The 14403-nt window shown below is 41.1% G+C and overlaps 1 protein-coding gene across 1 annotated transcript in view; it reads right to left on the bottom strand.

The window, feature by feature from the left end:
* Positions 1-12050: 12050 nt before the first annotated feature.
* LOC147456694 (ER membrane protein complex subunit-like protein) overlaps positions 12051-14403 on the bottom strand; it is a 121448-nt gene continuing 119095 nt past the window's right edge. Inside the window, exon 8 of the mRNA XM_086515137.1 lies at positions 12051-12621. Within this exon, the coding sequence (XP_086371263.1) occupies positions 12490-12621 (132 nt within the window). The 3' untranslated portion in view covers positions 12051-12489. The remainder of the gene's footprint in view (positions 12622-14403) is intronic.

Here is a 14403-nt window from a genome sequence, read left to right as displayed (position 1 = left end):
ACATCACACAATGGTCACCTCAAGGATTCATTTCCAACAAGGGAGTAAAAAGTCTCCAGGCCAACGGAAGCTAAAGAACTAGCTGAGCCAAAGGGGAAGAACAATGCAATGCAAAATTCTCCCAAGGCTAACAATGTCAACAACAACAATAAAGGAAAGGCGAAGGAAAAAGGCTACAAAGGATTTCTTTTTAAAAAAATTTGCTGAAGAGGTGAGCGTTATCATAAAGATAACAAGTGTTTCAAGTGTGGGGAGCAACATCATGTTTCCCGAGTATGTCCCAAGAGAAGTGAACGTGATGACCCTCTTAGAGCCACCATGGTGGAAGCTCTAAAAGAGGAAGGCCATTGCAAAGGATCACCACTCCCTTATTCTTGGGAAAAAGTAAGAGAGCATGATGCTTTCATACTGTTTGATCCTGGCTCTAACCACAACTTTATTTTTGTTGAGCTAGCTACTAAGCTAAGAATAAATGACTTTGAGATGGGGGATGTAAAAGCAGATAGAGCTTTCAAAGGGAAAGAGGCCTCATTCACTCCATTGATTGGTAAGCTAAGGCTTTATGTGAAAATTTATGTTGACAAAGAAGATTTCTTCGTCCCTCCACTCAAGCATGAAGATGTTATCCTAGGGGCACCAAGGTTTGATTGCATGGCTGTCACTATGAAGTTTCCTTAGAGAAAAGTCCTCTTTTCCTATAGAGACAAAGATGTTGCACTTGATGTAAATAGTGCAGGCAACACTATACCATTTGCACAGTCTCAAACTTTAGACAAAGTAATAAAACTTTCTTTTTCTTGTTACATGGTTTTGTCAAGGAGTCTAAGAAAGATGCATGTTCCTAATGAAGTTAAAAATGAAACTAAAGAGAATTCTCTAGTTTTCTAAATGAGTTTCAAGATGTTTTTACATATGGAATTCCTAAATAGCTACTTACCAAAAGGGACAAGATGATCATTCCATTGAAGTACATGGTAGTTCACAAGAGTAGATTATGAGGCAAGTGAATAAGCTTGTAGAAAAGGGGATGGTCAGGCTGAGTTCATCTCCATTTTGTTCACTAGTTCTACTAGTACGAAAGATGGTACTTATAGAATGTGTATGAACTATCGATGCTTAATCCGATAACCAAAAAAAATAAATTTATTTTTCCGAGGATAAAATATCTATTTGATAAGCTACAAGGGGCTACCTACTTTAGTATAATAGATCTCAAGATTGGTTATCTTCAGATATAGATTGTGCTTGAAGATAATCATAAGACGGTTTTTTGTACAAATTTTGGCCTATATGAATTCTTGGTACTTCCTTTTGGTCTTACTGTTAGGTTTTGGATCATGCTAGCTATGGTGGATGAAAGAGAAACATGGTGCAAGTGTGAGTGTGTGTAAGCAAGGTTATCACTCAAGTGAATTAGGTTCCAAGATAGATTAGCTTGGACTCATAAACACAATCTTGAGTATTGACTTAGCTTAGCACAAGCTCACCATAGACAAGCATGTAGTGCAAAATGAGTTGTTGTTTATTGATTCAAGAAATGAGCTTTAAGTAGCTCTACAGCCTTGCTCCACAGTATGTGGGATAAATCCACTCTCCTCTCCTTGACTCACACCTTAGGACAAAGCTCACACTTTACAATCCTCCCCTTGAGGTTTGGACTAAGACAAGATACTGAAGATGCATGATCCACACAGGCTAACAAAATCCACATAGGATGGTGATATCCACACAGGAAAATAAAGTCCACAAAGGATGGTGATATCCACACAGGATGATAAGCTGGAAAATAAAGTCCACAAAGGATGGTGATATCCACACAAGATGGTAAAATCCACACAAGAAAGATCCACAAAGGATGGTGATGTCCACATAGGATGATAAGCTGGTATCCACATAGGAAAAAGTCCTCCCCTACAAGTAGAGAGTCTGCATCTTCAAAATGGGTCTTCCCAAACACTACCTTCGTCTTCGTCCTTTTTGTCTTCTACTACATGAGTTGGTCCTCTGTCAGGTCTCTTGCCTTCGTTGCTTCTGTTGTTGCTTTCAACTGCTTCATGGTCTGACTTCGTATCCTCCCCTTGAATGAGTGCTTCTGTCCCCCTTTTTGTTGTGCAATCAGGCTTTACTGAAAAAACGAACACGATGCAAAAATAATGATGTAAAAGACCTGATACGTATGTTAATGCTACCAATCTTTCTATGGTCATTCTCCCTTGGTTGATCAATGCCTTTTCTTTTTCCATTGGAGTCACTCAATTTGCTGGATTTGCAATTTTTGACTCGGTCATGTGCTTTGCAGTCATTACTTATTTGTCTAGTTCCATGAGATCCCGTGCATACGAGAGCCTTTTTGAAGCTAAATTTGACATACAAAATATAAAGGGCGGTCTTACCAAGTGCACAATTACACTGGCAGTGTCTAAACCCCGTTTGCAAGTGGTAGATACAATAGATGTGGGTTCAAAAGATTTAATGACTTTTATTTTCAATCTTAATGAATGGACTTGAAATCTTTGTAAAGCTCCTCTTCACAGAGTGAAGTCACTCTTCACAAGGAATGTCTTCTTGGATTGCTTGGATATCTTTGAGATGCTTGGCAGCCTTTGGTCGGGCTCTTTGATGCCTTTGAGGCTTTGAAAGCTCTTGAAGGTTTGCCTTAGAGCCGGTGCATAGGGTGGAAGCAGGGGCTTAAAACCCTCGAAAACTTGAGGCAGCGCGGTTGTGGGAAAGGGGGCTTATGCAAGCTTGGCCAGGAGCAGCACCGTGGGAGCAGGGGCTTAAAAAGCCCTAGGAGATTTGCCTTGGAGCTTTGAGGCCGGGAGCAGCGTGGGAAGCAGGGCTAGTGCCAATGGGCAAGGCAGGCACGTCGGGCAGGCCGGGCACCTACCGGGCAAGCGCGGGCAGGTGGGCAGGAGATCGGGCATGCGGGGGCACCAGGGCAACCAGTTCGGGCAGGCACCTTTTGGGCAGGCGCGTAAGCCAGCGCGTCAAGCGTGGGACTCCACCCCCAGCGGACCCACCAGGCTGCAAAAAACCAAATCTGAAATCCGTTTCGGGTCCGCCCAGGTTGCCGAATTTAGGAAGCCTGATTTGAGCCTTGAACCTCGCCTCAAATGGACTTACTAATTTGAGCTAGTCAACAAGCCCATGTGTTTGCTTGTGGAAAGGCTCCGGAAAACAGAGTGTTAAGCTAAAGTCGGCAGGCACTTTCCCACACAAACTCACACACACACCTATTTTTAGGCAAGATTGGGGATGGAGTTTTAGGGGGTTCTTGAGCTCGGATTTGAGTGCTTGCAAGTTTTATGGAAAGCTTGCAAGGAGAGCTTCAAGATGAGGTGAACAATCCAAAAGGAAAACGAGTTTAATGAATTTAATTGAAGAGGCAAATGATGCAAAAATTGATGCAAAAAAGGCAATCTAAAATGCAATTCAAATGATGCTAATCTTCTCCCTAATCAAGTCTACCTAGCCATGGAAGGTAGTGGCCTCTTGGGTGTGCCAAGGACAGGCCCACACATAGCTAGATTAGTGCTTAATTAGTGAGATAGGCAACTTAACTATGAAACTGTTAATGGGTCGTGACAACAATTATGCAATGCTAATTGATCTAATGGAGATGCTAATGATTAACACACACTAATGCATAATGACAACCCTAGCTAGCACACCATGGCTCTGATACCAAATGTTAGGTTTTGGATCGTGCTAGCTATGGTGGATGAAAGAGAAACATGGTGCAAGTGTGTGAGTGTGTGTAAGCAAGGTTATCACTCAAGTGAATTAGGTTCCAAGATAGATTAGCTTGGACTCATAAACACAATCTTGAGTATTGACTTAGCTTAGCACAAGCTCACCATAGACAAGCATGTAGTGCAAAATGAGTTGTTGTTTATTGTTTCAAGAAATGAGCTTTAAGTAGCTCTACAGCCTTGCTCCACAGTATGTGGGATAAATCCACTCTCCTCTCCTTGACTCACACCTTAGGACAAAGCTCACACTTTACACTTACCAATGCGTCAACTACCTTTAATTGAATGATGGAGAGGCTCTTCAGCCTCATCGAAGCTTCACGAGAGTGTTCTTTGACGACATTATCATCTACTCAGAGTCTATTGAGGAACATAAGCATTATCTTCAAGTAATATTTCAAGTTTTGAGAGAAAATAAACTTTATATTAATAAATAAAAAGTGAATTTTTCTTAAAGGAGATTCAATATCTAGCTCATATTATCTCCCAAGCAGGGATCCAAATGAACCTTGAAAATCTGGAGGTAATAAAAGGATGGCCCATACCAACGAATCTACATGAATTGAGAACCTTTGTATGGATTGAAAAAGACAATGTATCTTTTGAAAATTTAAAGGCAAACGAGTGTTAATACTACCAGACCTTTCAAAGCCTTTGAAGTCCATTGTGATTCTTGTGGACAATGCCTTGGAGTTGTTTTGCTTCAAAGAGGGCATGCATGCTATATCATACAAAAGTAGGAGATGGGATGACCAAGAAAAAAATGTAGGCATATATGAAAAAGAGTTACTAGCTATTTTACATACCCTAGATAAATGGAAGCACTATCTCCTAGGCATTCCATTTATTTTGTGCAAAGATCATCAAAGTCTTAAATAATTTTTGATGCAAACTAAATTAACTGGTAAACAAATGAGGTGGGAAAACACTCTTTATAGTTTGATTTCCATATTGCTCACATAGTTGGTAAGCACAACCGAGTGGTTGATGCACTTTCATAAGACCAATGGTGAATGTTGTGTCAATAGTTGCTCACAATGATCTATCCTTTAGATGATAATGCTATGATTTCACACTACAAAGATGTAATGTCAGCTATTGCATTGGAAGAAAGAGGAACCATACAATGTACAAGATGGCTATGCATTACACATCGTTTCACATGAAAAGGCTATGTACGAATCTCATGTTACACCATATGCGGGACATATAGGGATTCAAGCTACTCTCAAGGGAGTAGAGATGTACTTTTATTGGCCAACAATGAAGGCAAAGATACCAGACTATGTTGCCAATGCATTGTATGTCAAATGACAAAGTATGATAGGGAAAAGTATTAGAGTATGTATCTCAAGTAAACTGCCCACAGTGATTTTATTATCTATTTTGGCTTTTAGTTATTTATTTTACTTTTTTGTCAAAGTCTGGGTAGGGAACTTTGCTAAGGTGGGTATGTTATATGTGACCCCTTTCACCCATTGTATTGTACATTCAATTAATCATTTCCAAGGTTGATTGGTTCAGGAGACTCTCTCTCTCTCTCTCTCTCTCTCTCTCTCTCTCTCTCTCTCTCTCTCTCTCTCTCCTTCCTTGGTCTCTTTGTTTCCGCACCGTTGACTTTAACATGGTATCAGAACCGTGAAGCGAGACGGTCCATCTCCCTCCTCACCGACATCCATTTCCCCTCACGCTGTCTCCTGAGTTGCAAAACTCTGCCCCACCACCTCCTCTGTCGCTGCCCATTGTTGCCCTAACCGATGTGGTTGGCGTTTCAAAACACTAGCATTTGCAGTCGTAACGATCTCCTTGGGCGGCATCGATGTTCTCCCCCACGCCAACATTTTAAAATGCTGTTGGACGGTAGCGCGTGGAGTCGGCATCGGAATTCCCCCCTTGGTTCTTGCATGCGTTTTTAAACGCCGTTAGTGATAAGTCCTCCCCCCTTGGCGGCAACGACTCTACAACGTTTTAGAACGTTGTTTTTTGGCACTGTCTGGCATCCCTCTTGTCTCAGCGTTTCAAAACGTTGTTTTCTACAGCTAGTGGAGTCGACCCACCTTCTTTCTCCTCATCGACCTCCCATTTTTCCTTTGGTGATTCCAGCATCTCAAAACGCTCTAAATTGGTGGCATTTTTTGGTTGTAGAGAGGAATGAGATGAGCAACTTGGAAGATTAAGGCGAGGAGATTGGAGCTCCAAAGCAGGCATAAAAAGCCCTTTTGTGGAGCAGTTTAAGATAAGAAAAGCATGGATCTCTGAGAAGAGTGTGTGGAGTAGCTTGGATTTTGTGGCCACCCATTGGAGTGCGAGAAGGATTCCCAGTACGCCAGATCCCAACAACAGGTACATCTGTGTGTATCTGAAATCATGTGTCGATTGGGATGCTGCCAATGCGAAGGCAATGTCGGCCATTGTGAAATCTCTTACAAAGGACATTTGTCCGGCCATTGAGACTTTGAAGACTGCCAACGATACGTGGTTCAATCTTGTTGGAATGTTTAATCGAGATTCTACAATGCGAGTAGTCACCCTTCTTAGACAATTATTTGCCATCCAGTTTCCACAGAGGAAGTTCCATGCACTCAGTTCAGATGAAGGCTAAAGTTATTCAAGATCAACTATTGACTATGAAAAGTACACTGATGAGTACTTAGTTAGCTTCTTTCGTTCTCACGAAGTTGCGTGTGGCGTATGAAACAATGTCTAGGACACTTCGTCTACAAATCACAAAGGAAAAGCTAGAATTTGATGATCTCAGCTCTTTTCTCATTGACGAGGAAGCCGTGTTGATAACCCAAGGCAAATTTTTAAATTCTCATAAAAGTGTGGAAGCACTTATTGCTACAGATTCCAAAAAGAAGACAAAGAACTGTTGTTACAATTGTGGAAAGCGTGGTCATTTGGCTAAAGATTGCATATCCAAAGGCAAAGACAAAGATTTTACAAAGGACAAAGATAAAAGCAACCATCATTTGGAAAGCACTGATAGTGACTCAAGGAAGGACAACAATCGGAGGCTGCTAGTGTGGTGGAGTCTACACTAGCACAGATTTCCGCCTTCTAGTTACATGAAGACTAGTGCTACCACTAGCTTCAGCCAAAGAGAGGCTTGTGAGTGGCAGAGGGGCAAATAGTGCCTCGTATACTTAATTTGGACCCTCGTATCGGAGTTCAAGTTCTCGATGTTTAAACCCGTGGGTCAAAGTTCAATGCATATGTAATGGAAATGGCCTATGAACTTTGAGAGTAGCGGAATTAGGAAATTAGATGAAGCACTTTTGTGAGATTATCTTGTGAGCATAGCGGGTGAACTTAATTGATGGTAGCAACATAAACATGGTACTTAATTAACTTGGCATGAACAATACTTTTGCAAGACAGAGACTTTAGAGAACATGACAATAGTTGAGGACCGGATTCATACAAAGCCGGTACCCCTCTAATAGGCATTTGTATTATAGTTTCTCCCATCAAGAGAGACTTTGGTACAATATAATCTTTGTGTTCCTTGTGACCTAAGTGATGCAATGAAGATGGAAAGCTTCATGCATCACCAACATAACATAAACTTTATAGAAAGCATTAACTATCCCAAGCCTCAGTCCCAAAGCCTCAAACACCTTCGAAGGTGGAGAGAGCTAGCGGGGAATGAGGGTAGGGAAGAGGAAGAAGAAACATTCCATAGGAGAAAGAAATAGTTCCTCACTTATCATCACTCTTCTTGCTAGCATACATAATAGCATAGTAATGAAGATGGAGAAGAGGGCAAGCTTAAGCATTAAAGCATGGCTCTTGGTTGGATTTGCATTCCATAGCCAAGAGTGTTGGTGTAGGCTCCCACTTCTCACAAGCTTGGAGAAGGAGGTGGAGCTCCTCAACTTTCACCAAGTGAGAATGAATCCACAAAATGAGTGTGTGTGTGTGTGTGTGTGTGTGGTGTATATCCCCCCAGCACACCCCTTGCTTGCTTGGGGCGAGTTCTATTTTTTCCTCATGCCTCAAGCTCATTGGACCCCTCTCCCCCTAGCCAATCACATGTAGCATGCATTTCAAGTACATGGGTAGTATTTGGACAAGTGTCCTCCTTACCCCTTAGAGAAAGAGAGCTTGAAAATATCTAGATATTTGTTGGATGGAACTAGAAGCTCATTCGACCCCTCTTTAGCCCAACCAATAGCATTCAAGCACACCATGTGGCTAAGTATAGGGAGAGTTTGACATGTGTCCCTTGAGAAAAGGGGTGCCCTTTGGGTGAGTGGGAGGTTAAGTCAAAGATTTTCCTAACTTTGGGACTTTCCCCCTCCTTTGTAGGGTCTCTTTTTGACTCAAGCACCTTACCCCCCATGCATGGGAAGCTTCTCAAGCACCTTCCTCATTAAGTTTGTACGATCTCTTTTTTACTCAAGCACCTTACTCTCCTATGCATGGGAAGCTTATCAAGCACCTTCCTCATTAAGTATGACAAGCACCTCAAGCACCTTAGTCATCAAGCACCTTAGTTATCAAGCACGACAAGCACCTCAAGCTTAGGTCGGGTTTCCACCTCAAGCTCAACCCTAGCTTGCCTAAGGTCAAATGACTTTTAACACTAACTATTGGAGGTCTTTAATGAAGCTAACCCTAAGGTATTTTAAGCTCCATTGGATGCATGTTGCTCTTTGATAGACTACCTCCTTTTGGACCCCTATATTGAGATGTAACCATCTCTCCTCTTGGTCCCTTGCTGAGGTAAGTCTAGAAGCACTTATTGCACATTGCTCTTTGATAGACCATCTCCTTTTGGACCCCTATTGAGATGCAACCATCTCTCCTTTTGGTCCCCTACTGAGATAGGTCTAGAAGTACATGTCTCAATTCTAACTCTTGTTTCCGTTTATTCTCCCACATTAAATGATCAGTTTAATATAAGAAAATCATTTGGGTAAGCTAGATATTAGATTTTATGACAACACATGCATCTGACAGGGAACCAATCAGAAGTATATAAAACACTATGGATGAGTGCACCAATCCATCTTTGTTGGTCTAATCATGGATAAGATGTGTTCTACATTTCATTATCTTGGAAGTATTTTGAACGTGATGTGTTCACAGTTCACGAATGGGGATTCTTGGATGTAGTGTGGTCTACAGTTTAAATTTTCTAGAAGGCAATCGATGCTCAAGATGGCAATCTTCTAAGGTACAAAGTTGAGGATAGTAAATCCGAGGCGTATCCATCATGACCAGTGTTGCTGGGGTATCCATGGTAGCTTCTTTATCGAATTGGTCTCACTATTTATGTCCACTATGAGCTGCAGAGAGGGTGTTAGAGTTTTGGCATCTCAAGTGAACTGTCCATAGTGACCCCATTATTTATTTTGGCTTTTAGATATTTATTTTACTTATTTGTCAAAGTTTGGATAGAGCACTTTCTTGATGTGGATATATATGTGACCCCTTGCCTCCCATTGTATTGTACATTCAATTATTCATTTCCAAGGTTGATTGGTTTAGGAGACTCTCTCTCTCTCTCTCTATGCTTCCGCATCATTGACTTTGACACGAAGCAGCCTAGCTTGCTTCACCCATTGCCTATACATAATTCCCCATGGGGAAGTATGAATTATATCTTCGGATTGCCAAGATCCATTCATGGGAATATAGGAGTATAGACAATAGTTGATCAGTTTAGCAAGCTAGCGCATTTTATACTGATCAAAAAGATTATTAAAGCACACCATATGGAAATCCTCTTCATGACATAAATCTTTACATATCATGGCATACCAACATCTATAGTATCCGCTGACAGAGACCCAAGAATGACTAGCAATTTTTGAAAGGGTCTCTTTGAGAATCTAGGTACTAAGCTGAATTTATCTTCGGCCTATCACTCACAAACAGATGTCCAAAGTGAGCTAGCAAATTCAACTATTATTGATATACTTAAAGCCTATGTTGCGAAAGTATATCAAAGAGATCAATGGAAAAAGTAATTACCCTTAGTAGAGTATGTGTACAATAACATTGTCCATACTTCTACAGGAAAGGCAACCTTTGAAGTAATTGAAGGAAGAACCAAGCTCCCATTGATACTCAAAACACTTGGAAAGATATTTTCTACTCATGCACTAGAACCAAAAGGTTGTTGCTGATAACCATAGGCAAGACTTGATCTTCAAAGTTTCCAAAAGCACGCCTAAGCCATACAACGAGAAAGATAACATAAAGACGCCCACTGAAGTCACCCAAAAAATTATGCTAAGTTAGCAGAAAGATATTATGGCTCACTTCAAATTCTTAAGCCTATCAATGAATTAGTCTACAAATTAAGGTTACCAAGTATTTGGCTTATTCATAATGCTTTTCATGTGAGCCTCTTGAAACTTTATAAGTGAAAGCGACCCAAAGAACCGATAATTAAAGAACTGCCCGAGTTTGAAGACCAAGAAGAGATCCTACAACCTGAGAGTATTCTACAACATGAAAATAAGGTTTTAAGAAGTGGTAAGACTATCCGATGATATCTTGTCAAATTTAAGAATTATCCTTTTGAAGATATAAGGTAGATGCAAGACATTCAACTAAAGGATAATGTAAACCTTGTAAATACTTACAATGACTCCTGTCAAAGGTAAGAATGAGATATGAAAAAGTATATTTTATAGAGAATTTTGTTTTGTTTTGACTCTAAGCGTTCTTTTAAGTGTATGCATGCCATGAATCAAGCTTGCGACAGCTACGTCTCACAAGCACCTAGTAGACCTTGACAATCTACTATGAAAGATAATTTGGGCTAAGTACATACATGCTTGCGACAGCTAAGCCTTCCAACCACCAAGTGGAGTTGGTCGTCACTGTGTAAGAATATCGATGAGCAAAAAGGGATCCTCTATCCAAAGCAACAAAACTACTTATGACTTTATTTTTCCTACCCCATAATTGAGGATGACTCTGATTAAAAGAGAGAGGTAATGCCATGAAAATTAATAGCTAACCTTTTAAAAGTATTTTACTTGTTAACTTGGCCAATCAAATCCAAGGAAAGTAAAAGAGAACAAGTGAAATTGATTCAAGTGCTTACAGACCGACCAAGTAGTAATTGTTCTCTAGTTATCTTAATCATAAATACAAGTGAAAGAAGGATACATGTATCCTAAGCAGCTTTGATCAAAGATACGAGACAGAGGAGGTTACCTATAATTGCTTATAGGAGTTCAAAAATAGAAAGTACATGTGCTAAATTCAAATCATCAAAATAACTCCTTAGATTCTAAGTATGAAGTTTAAGAAGCTTTATGATAAATTTTTAACTTATCATAAATTGTTTAAATTTAGCAGGTTTTGAGATCATCTTGGTAACACCTTCAAAGCATTGTGCCAAAATTTTACACGAGAGGTGAAGCTTTAAAACCCAAGTGAGTTTTACTACACACACTCTCAAGTGCTAAGCGTGGCCAATCAAACTCTCTCTCTCTCATATGGAAGCTCTAGAGACAGTTCTAGAGCTTGGCTATGATGCAAATCCAAGCAAGTGAAAGCTTCATTTTTTTCTTCATCTCTGCTACTCTATTATGTTAAGCTATAATAAGAGCTTGCCCATTGAGTAAGTGTATACAAAGTACAATTTCTCTTGCTTGAAAAATACATCTTTCACACTCATTTACATCTTACCCCCGAATTCTTTTTCTCCGTTGGGGTGTTTAAGACTTGTGAAGGAAGGTTACACCATGGAATCTTGAAGAACGACATCTTCTTTGTTCAAGGAAAGCTCCGCAAGGGCACAAGTTGTGTTGCAATCAAAGCCTCTTTGAGAGAGAATTATAATACAAAAACCTTTTAAAAAAAGACTGGTCCAAATAAATCCGTTGTTATCAAATTGCTGATCTTAATTGTGGTAGTCTCGTTGAATTATGTGCATAATTTTAGTGTTCTAATATGTGAATGTGTAAAGAAATCAATCCATCACAACTCTAAAACATAAATTTTCTTGCCGTCTATCTTTTTTTACTTGAGAATAAAAGTCAACCCACAAGGGCACACAATTTTTGGAAAGGTGAAAGTTTCTTCAAATATCCTTTTAGTTGCTCATGTAGTAAATATATGTGGGATGACAAAGGGCTCCGTACAATTTACTAAGAAGGTTCTAACTTTTACACAAAGTTTGCAAAAAAAAGTGCAAGCCATACTCCTTGCCACTAGAATATTACTTGTCTCAAGCTAGGGATAAAAATTAGTTGAATTCACTTCAGAAATTGCAGGTCAGATGTTTTAAAAGGAACAGTTCAAAACTGGCACGATTCTTAACAATCATGGTCAATTTAAAGGGGTAAAACTAATTAAAGTCTTTGTTCAAGCTTTGCACTGACGTTGATTGTTCATCCACTTTCTAAGAGAGAGAATCATGGAAAAGTAGGTAGGCCAACTTGTACATAGAAAAACAAGAACATTAAAGACAAACAATGAGAGGTAAAGGATTGGCCAATTACATTTGCCAAAATACATGGACACTTACAGAAATTAAAGGGATGCAAGTAGGCTTCATTTGGCAGTCCGTCTTTCCTAGCGTATGAAGCATGGTATGTCCATCACAGGTATAATTGTTTTCCTTTGAGAACTGCGGCTGAAAATTTTCTCCATTACCAAGTAGACTTCCCCCAATTCCGATCTCTCTGTACGGTGACAAAGACTGCCAATCTAGAGGCATGACCACTATATAAAGAAGATTGCTCTGAAGGAGAAGATCTATCAAAAATTATCTTCTGCGAGGTCCGCTAGAGACGGCCCTCTGAGGAGCTCCACTCTGGCTTGCAGATTCATCTGGCATGTTTGCAGCTTGTGTTACAACATTCAAAACAATAAATACCAAGGGAACAATGTACAGCCACTGCAAAGACCCCAAAAAAAAAACCATGTTAGAAAACCACATATTTCAATATATTGTGTTTACAAAGAGCACAGCTTAGGACTAAAGAGAGTAAACATGCACATGCTCAAAATGTTCGTAAGGACCCAAAAGAAGGCTTGAAATCACCAACCCGAGAGAGAGAGAGAGAGAGAGAGAGAGAGAGAGAGAGAGACACACGCTGGGATGCCCTAGCAGGCCTGTGCGGCGCCCCTCTCTGCCCGAGCCCATGTCTGGCCGCCCACGCCCGTGACTGAACTGCAGTCCGCACGCTGCTGTGGAGGTCAGGCTGCCTTCCCATGCGTGCTTGACCACCAGCAGCCGCAGCTCCTTGACTTTGCAGCCTGTCGGCAGCTCTTCCAGCCTACAAAACCTTCAACACCCCCTCCCTTGGTCTTTCAGTTTGATGTTGTTTGCCCGCCCTAGTTTCCTCTTTGCGGCCTACCTGCTTTGCTGCTCAGCTGGCTCCCCGCTGACCCTGTTTCAGGTTTTGGATGGTGTGTTAACCGGACTCTTCTACAACTCCTGGAGTTTCCGCCACCGAGAGCCACAGAAGACCCTTACCTTGCTTCAGCCAAGTGTAGCTGCCACCTCTTGGAAGGCCTCCCCACTCCCGCTCTCGCCGAGCCTGCAAAGACCCTTACAAGGAAGTAGCCCTACTACCTCGAATCGTAGTTGCAATTTGTGTGTACTCTGTTTTTGACTCTTCTCTTGTTCGTTGATTTGTTTGTTTTGACTCTTCTCTTGTTCGTTGATTTGTTTGTTTTTAATTTTTGCTTTGTTTTTCTTTGTGCTCTCTAGACTTGCTTGTGTGTGTGTGTGTGTGTGTGTGTGTGGGGGAGGGGGGGGTCTTTGGAGTACATTTTTGTTTTTTTTCTGCTTTGTTTCGTCTTTCTTGGTTTTTGTTTTTCTTTCTCGTTGTTTTGCCTGCTGCTTTTGTGTTTGTTTGGCTGTCTTTTTGGGAAGTGGCAATCTAGGTTGCCACTCTGCTAGAATTCTATAGTAGGATATCCCATGGTTGTCCCCAGGGCCTCCTTCACTGTCATCTTGAAGTTCCCTCCCTAGCTCTGGGATTTTAGGAGCCACCATTATCATGTGGAATTGTCTCTATCCTGGCTGACAGCTCTTTTCTGCTCCAGTGCAGCACTTTGTTCATTATCTTGTGGCCACCTGCAGTTTTCTTGGTGATGCTAGATGTTTCTTCTCGATCATCGTCTTCATCGACTGCTCACACCCTTCTGTTCTTCCCTTTCCTTTCCTGTTATATAGTACCAGCTGGCAGGCTTTGCCCCACGAGCTACAGCCATTGCAGACGTTCCCCACTGGTGGCTTTTTGGTAGTTTTGGTTTGTGGTCTACAGTTGCAGAGTGAGCTTTTGGGGGGAGTGCTTTTCTTTCAGAGGCTGCTGGCATCCTCTCTCCTGCCGGGGCACATTTTACTCTCTTTACGAGAGGTCTTTTCCCCTGGCTTCCACAGTTCTGCCCTTGTGACTAGTTATATACAGGGTTTTCCAGATATTGTCTTCGGGCCTGCTTTGTAAACAGCTTTGTACTTGCCCTCAGAATTGCCACTATTTAGGGGTTCTGAGGGACTTTCGAGTAATAAAAATCAGCTCCTGTGTGTGTGTGTGTGTGTGTGTGTGTGTGTGTGTGTGAGAGAGAGAGAGAGAGAGAGAGAGAGAGAGAGAGAGAGTATTGCTATGTCATTCAATCATAAAGGCAAAGTTCGTGCTCTAAAAAGGAACATATGTAGGACTGGAATGAA

This window comes from Adiantum capillus-veneris, chromosome 6 (assembly GCF_014529385.1).
Source record: "Adiantum capillus-veneris isolate H3 chromosome 6, ASM1452938v2, whole genome shotgun sequence".
NCBI classification, from domain to species: domain Eukaryota; kingdom Viridiplantae; phylum Streptophyta; class Polypodiopsida; order Polypodiales; family Pteridaceae; genus Adiantum; species Adiantum capillus-veneris.
This window is presented reverse-complemented; position numbering and strand designations above follow the sequence as displayed.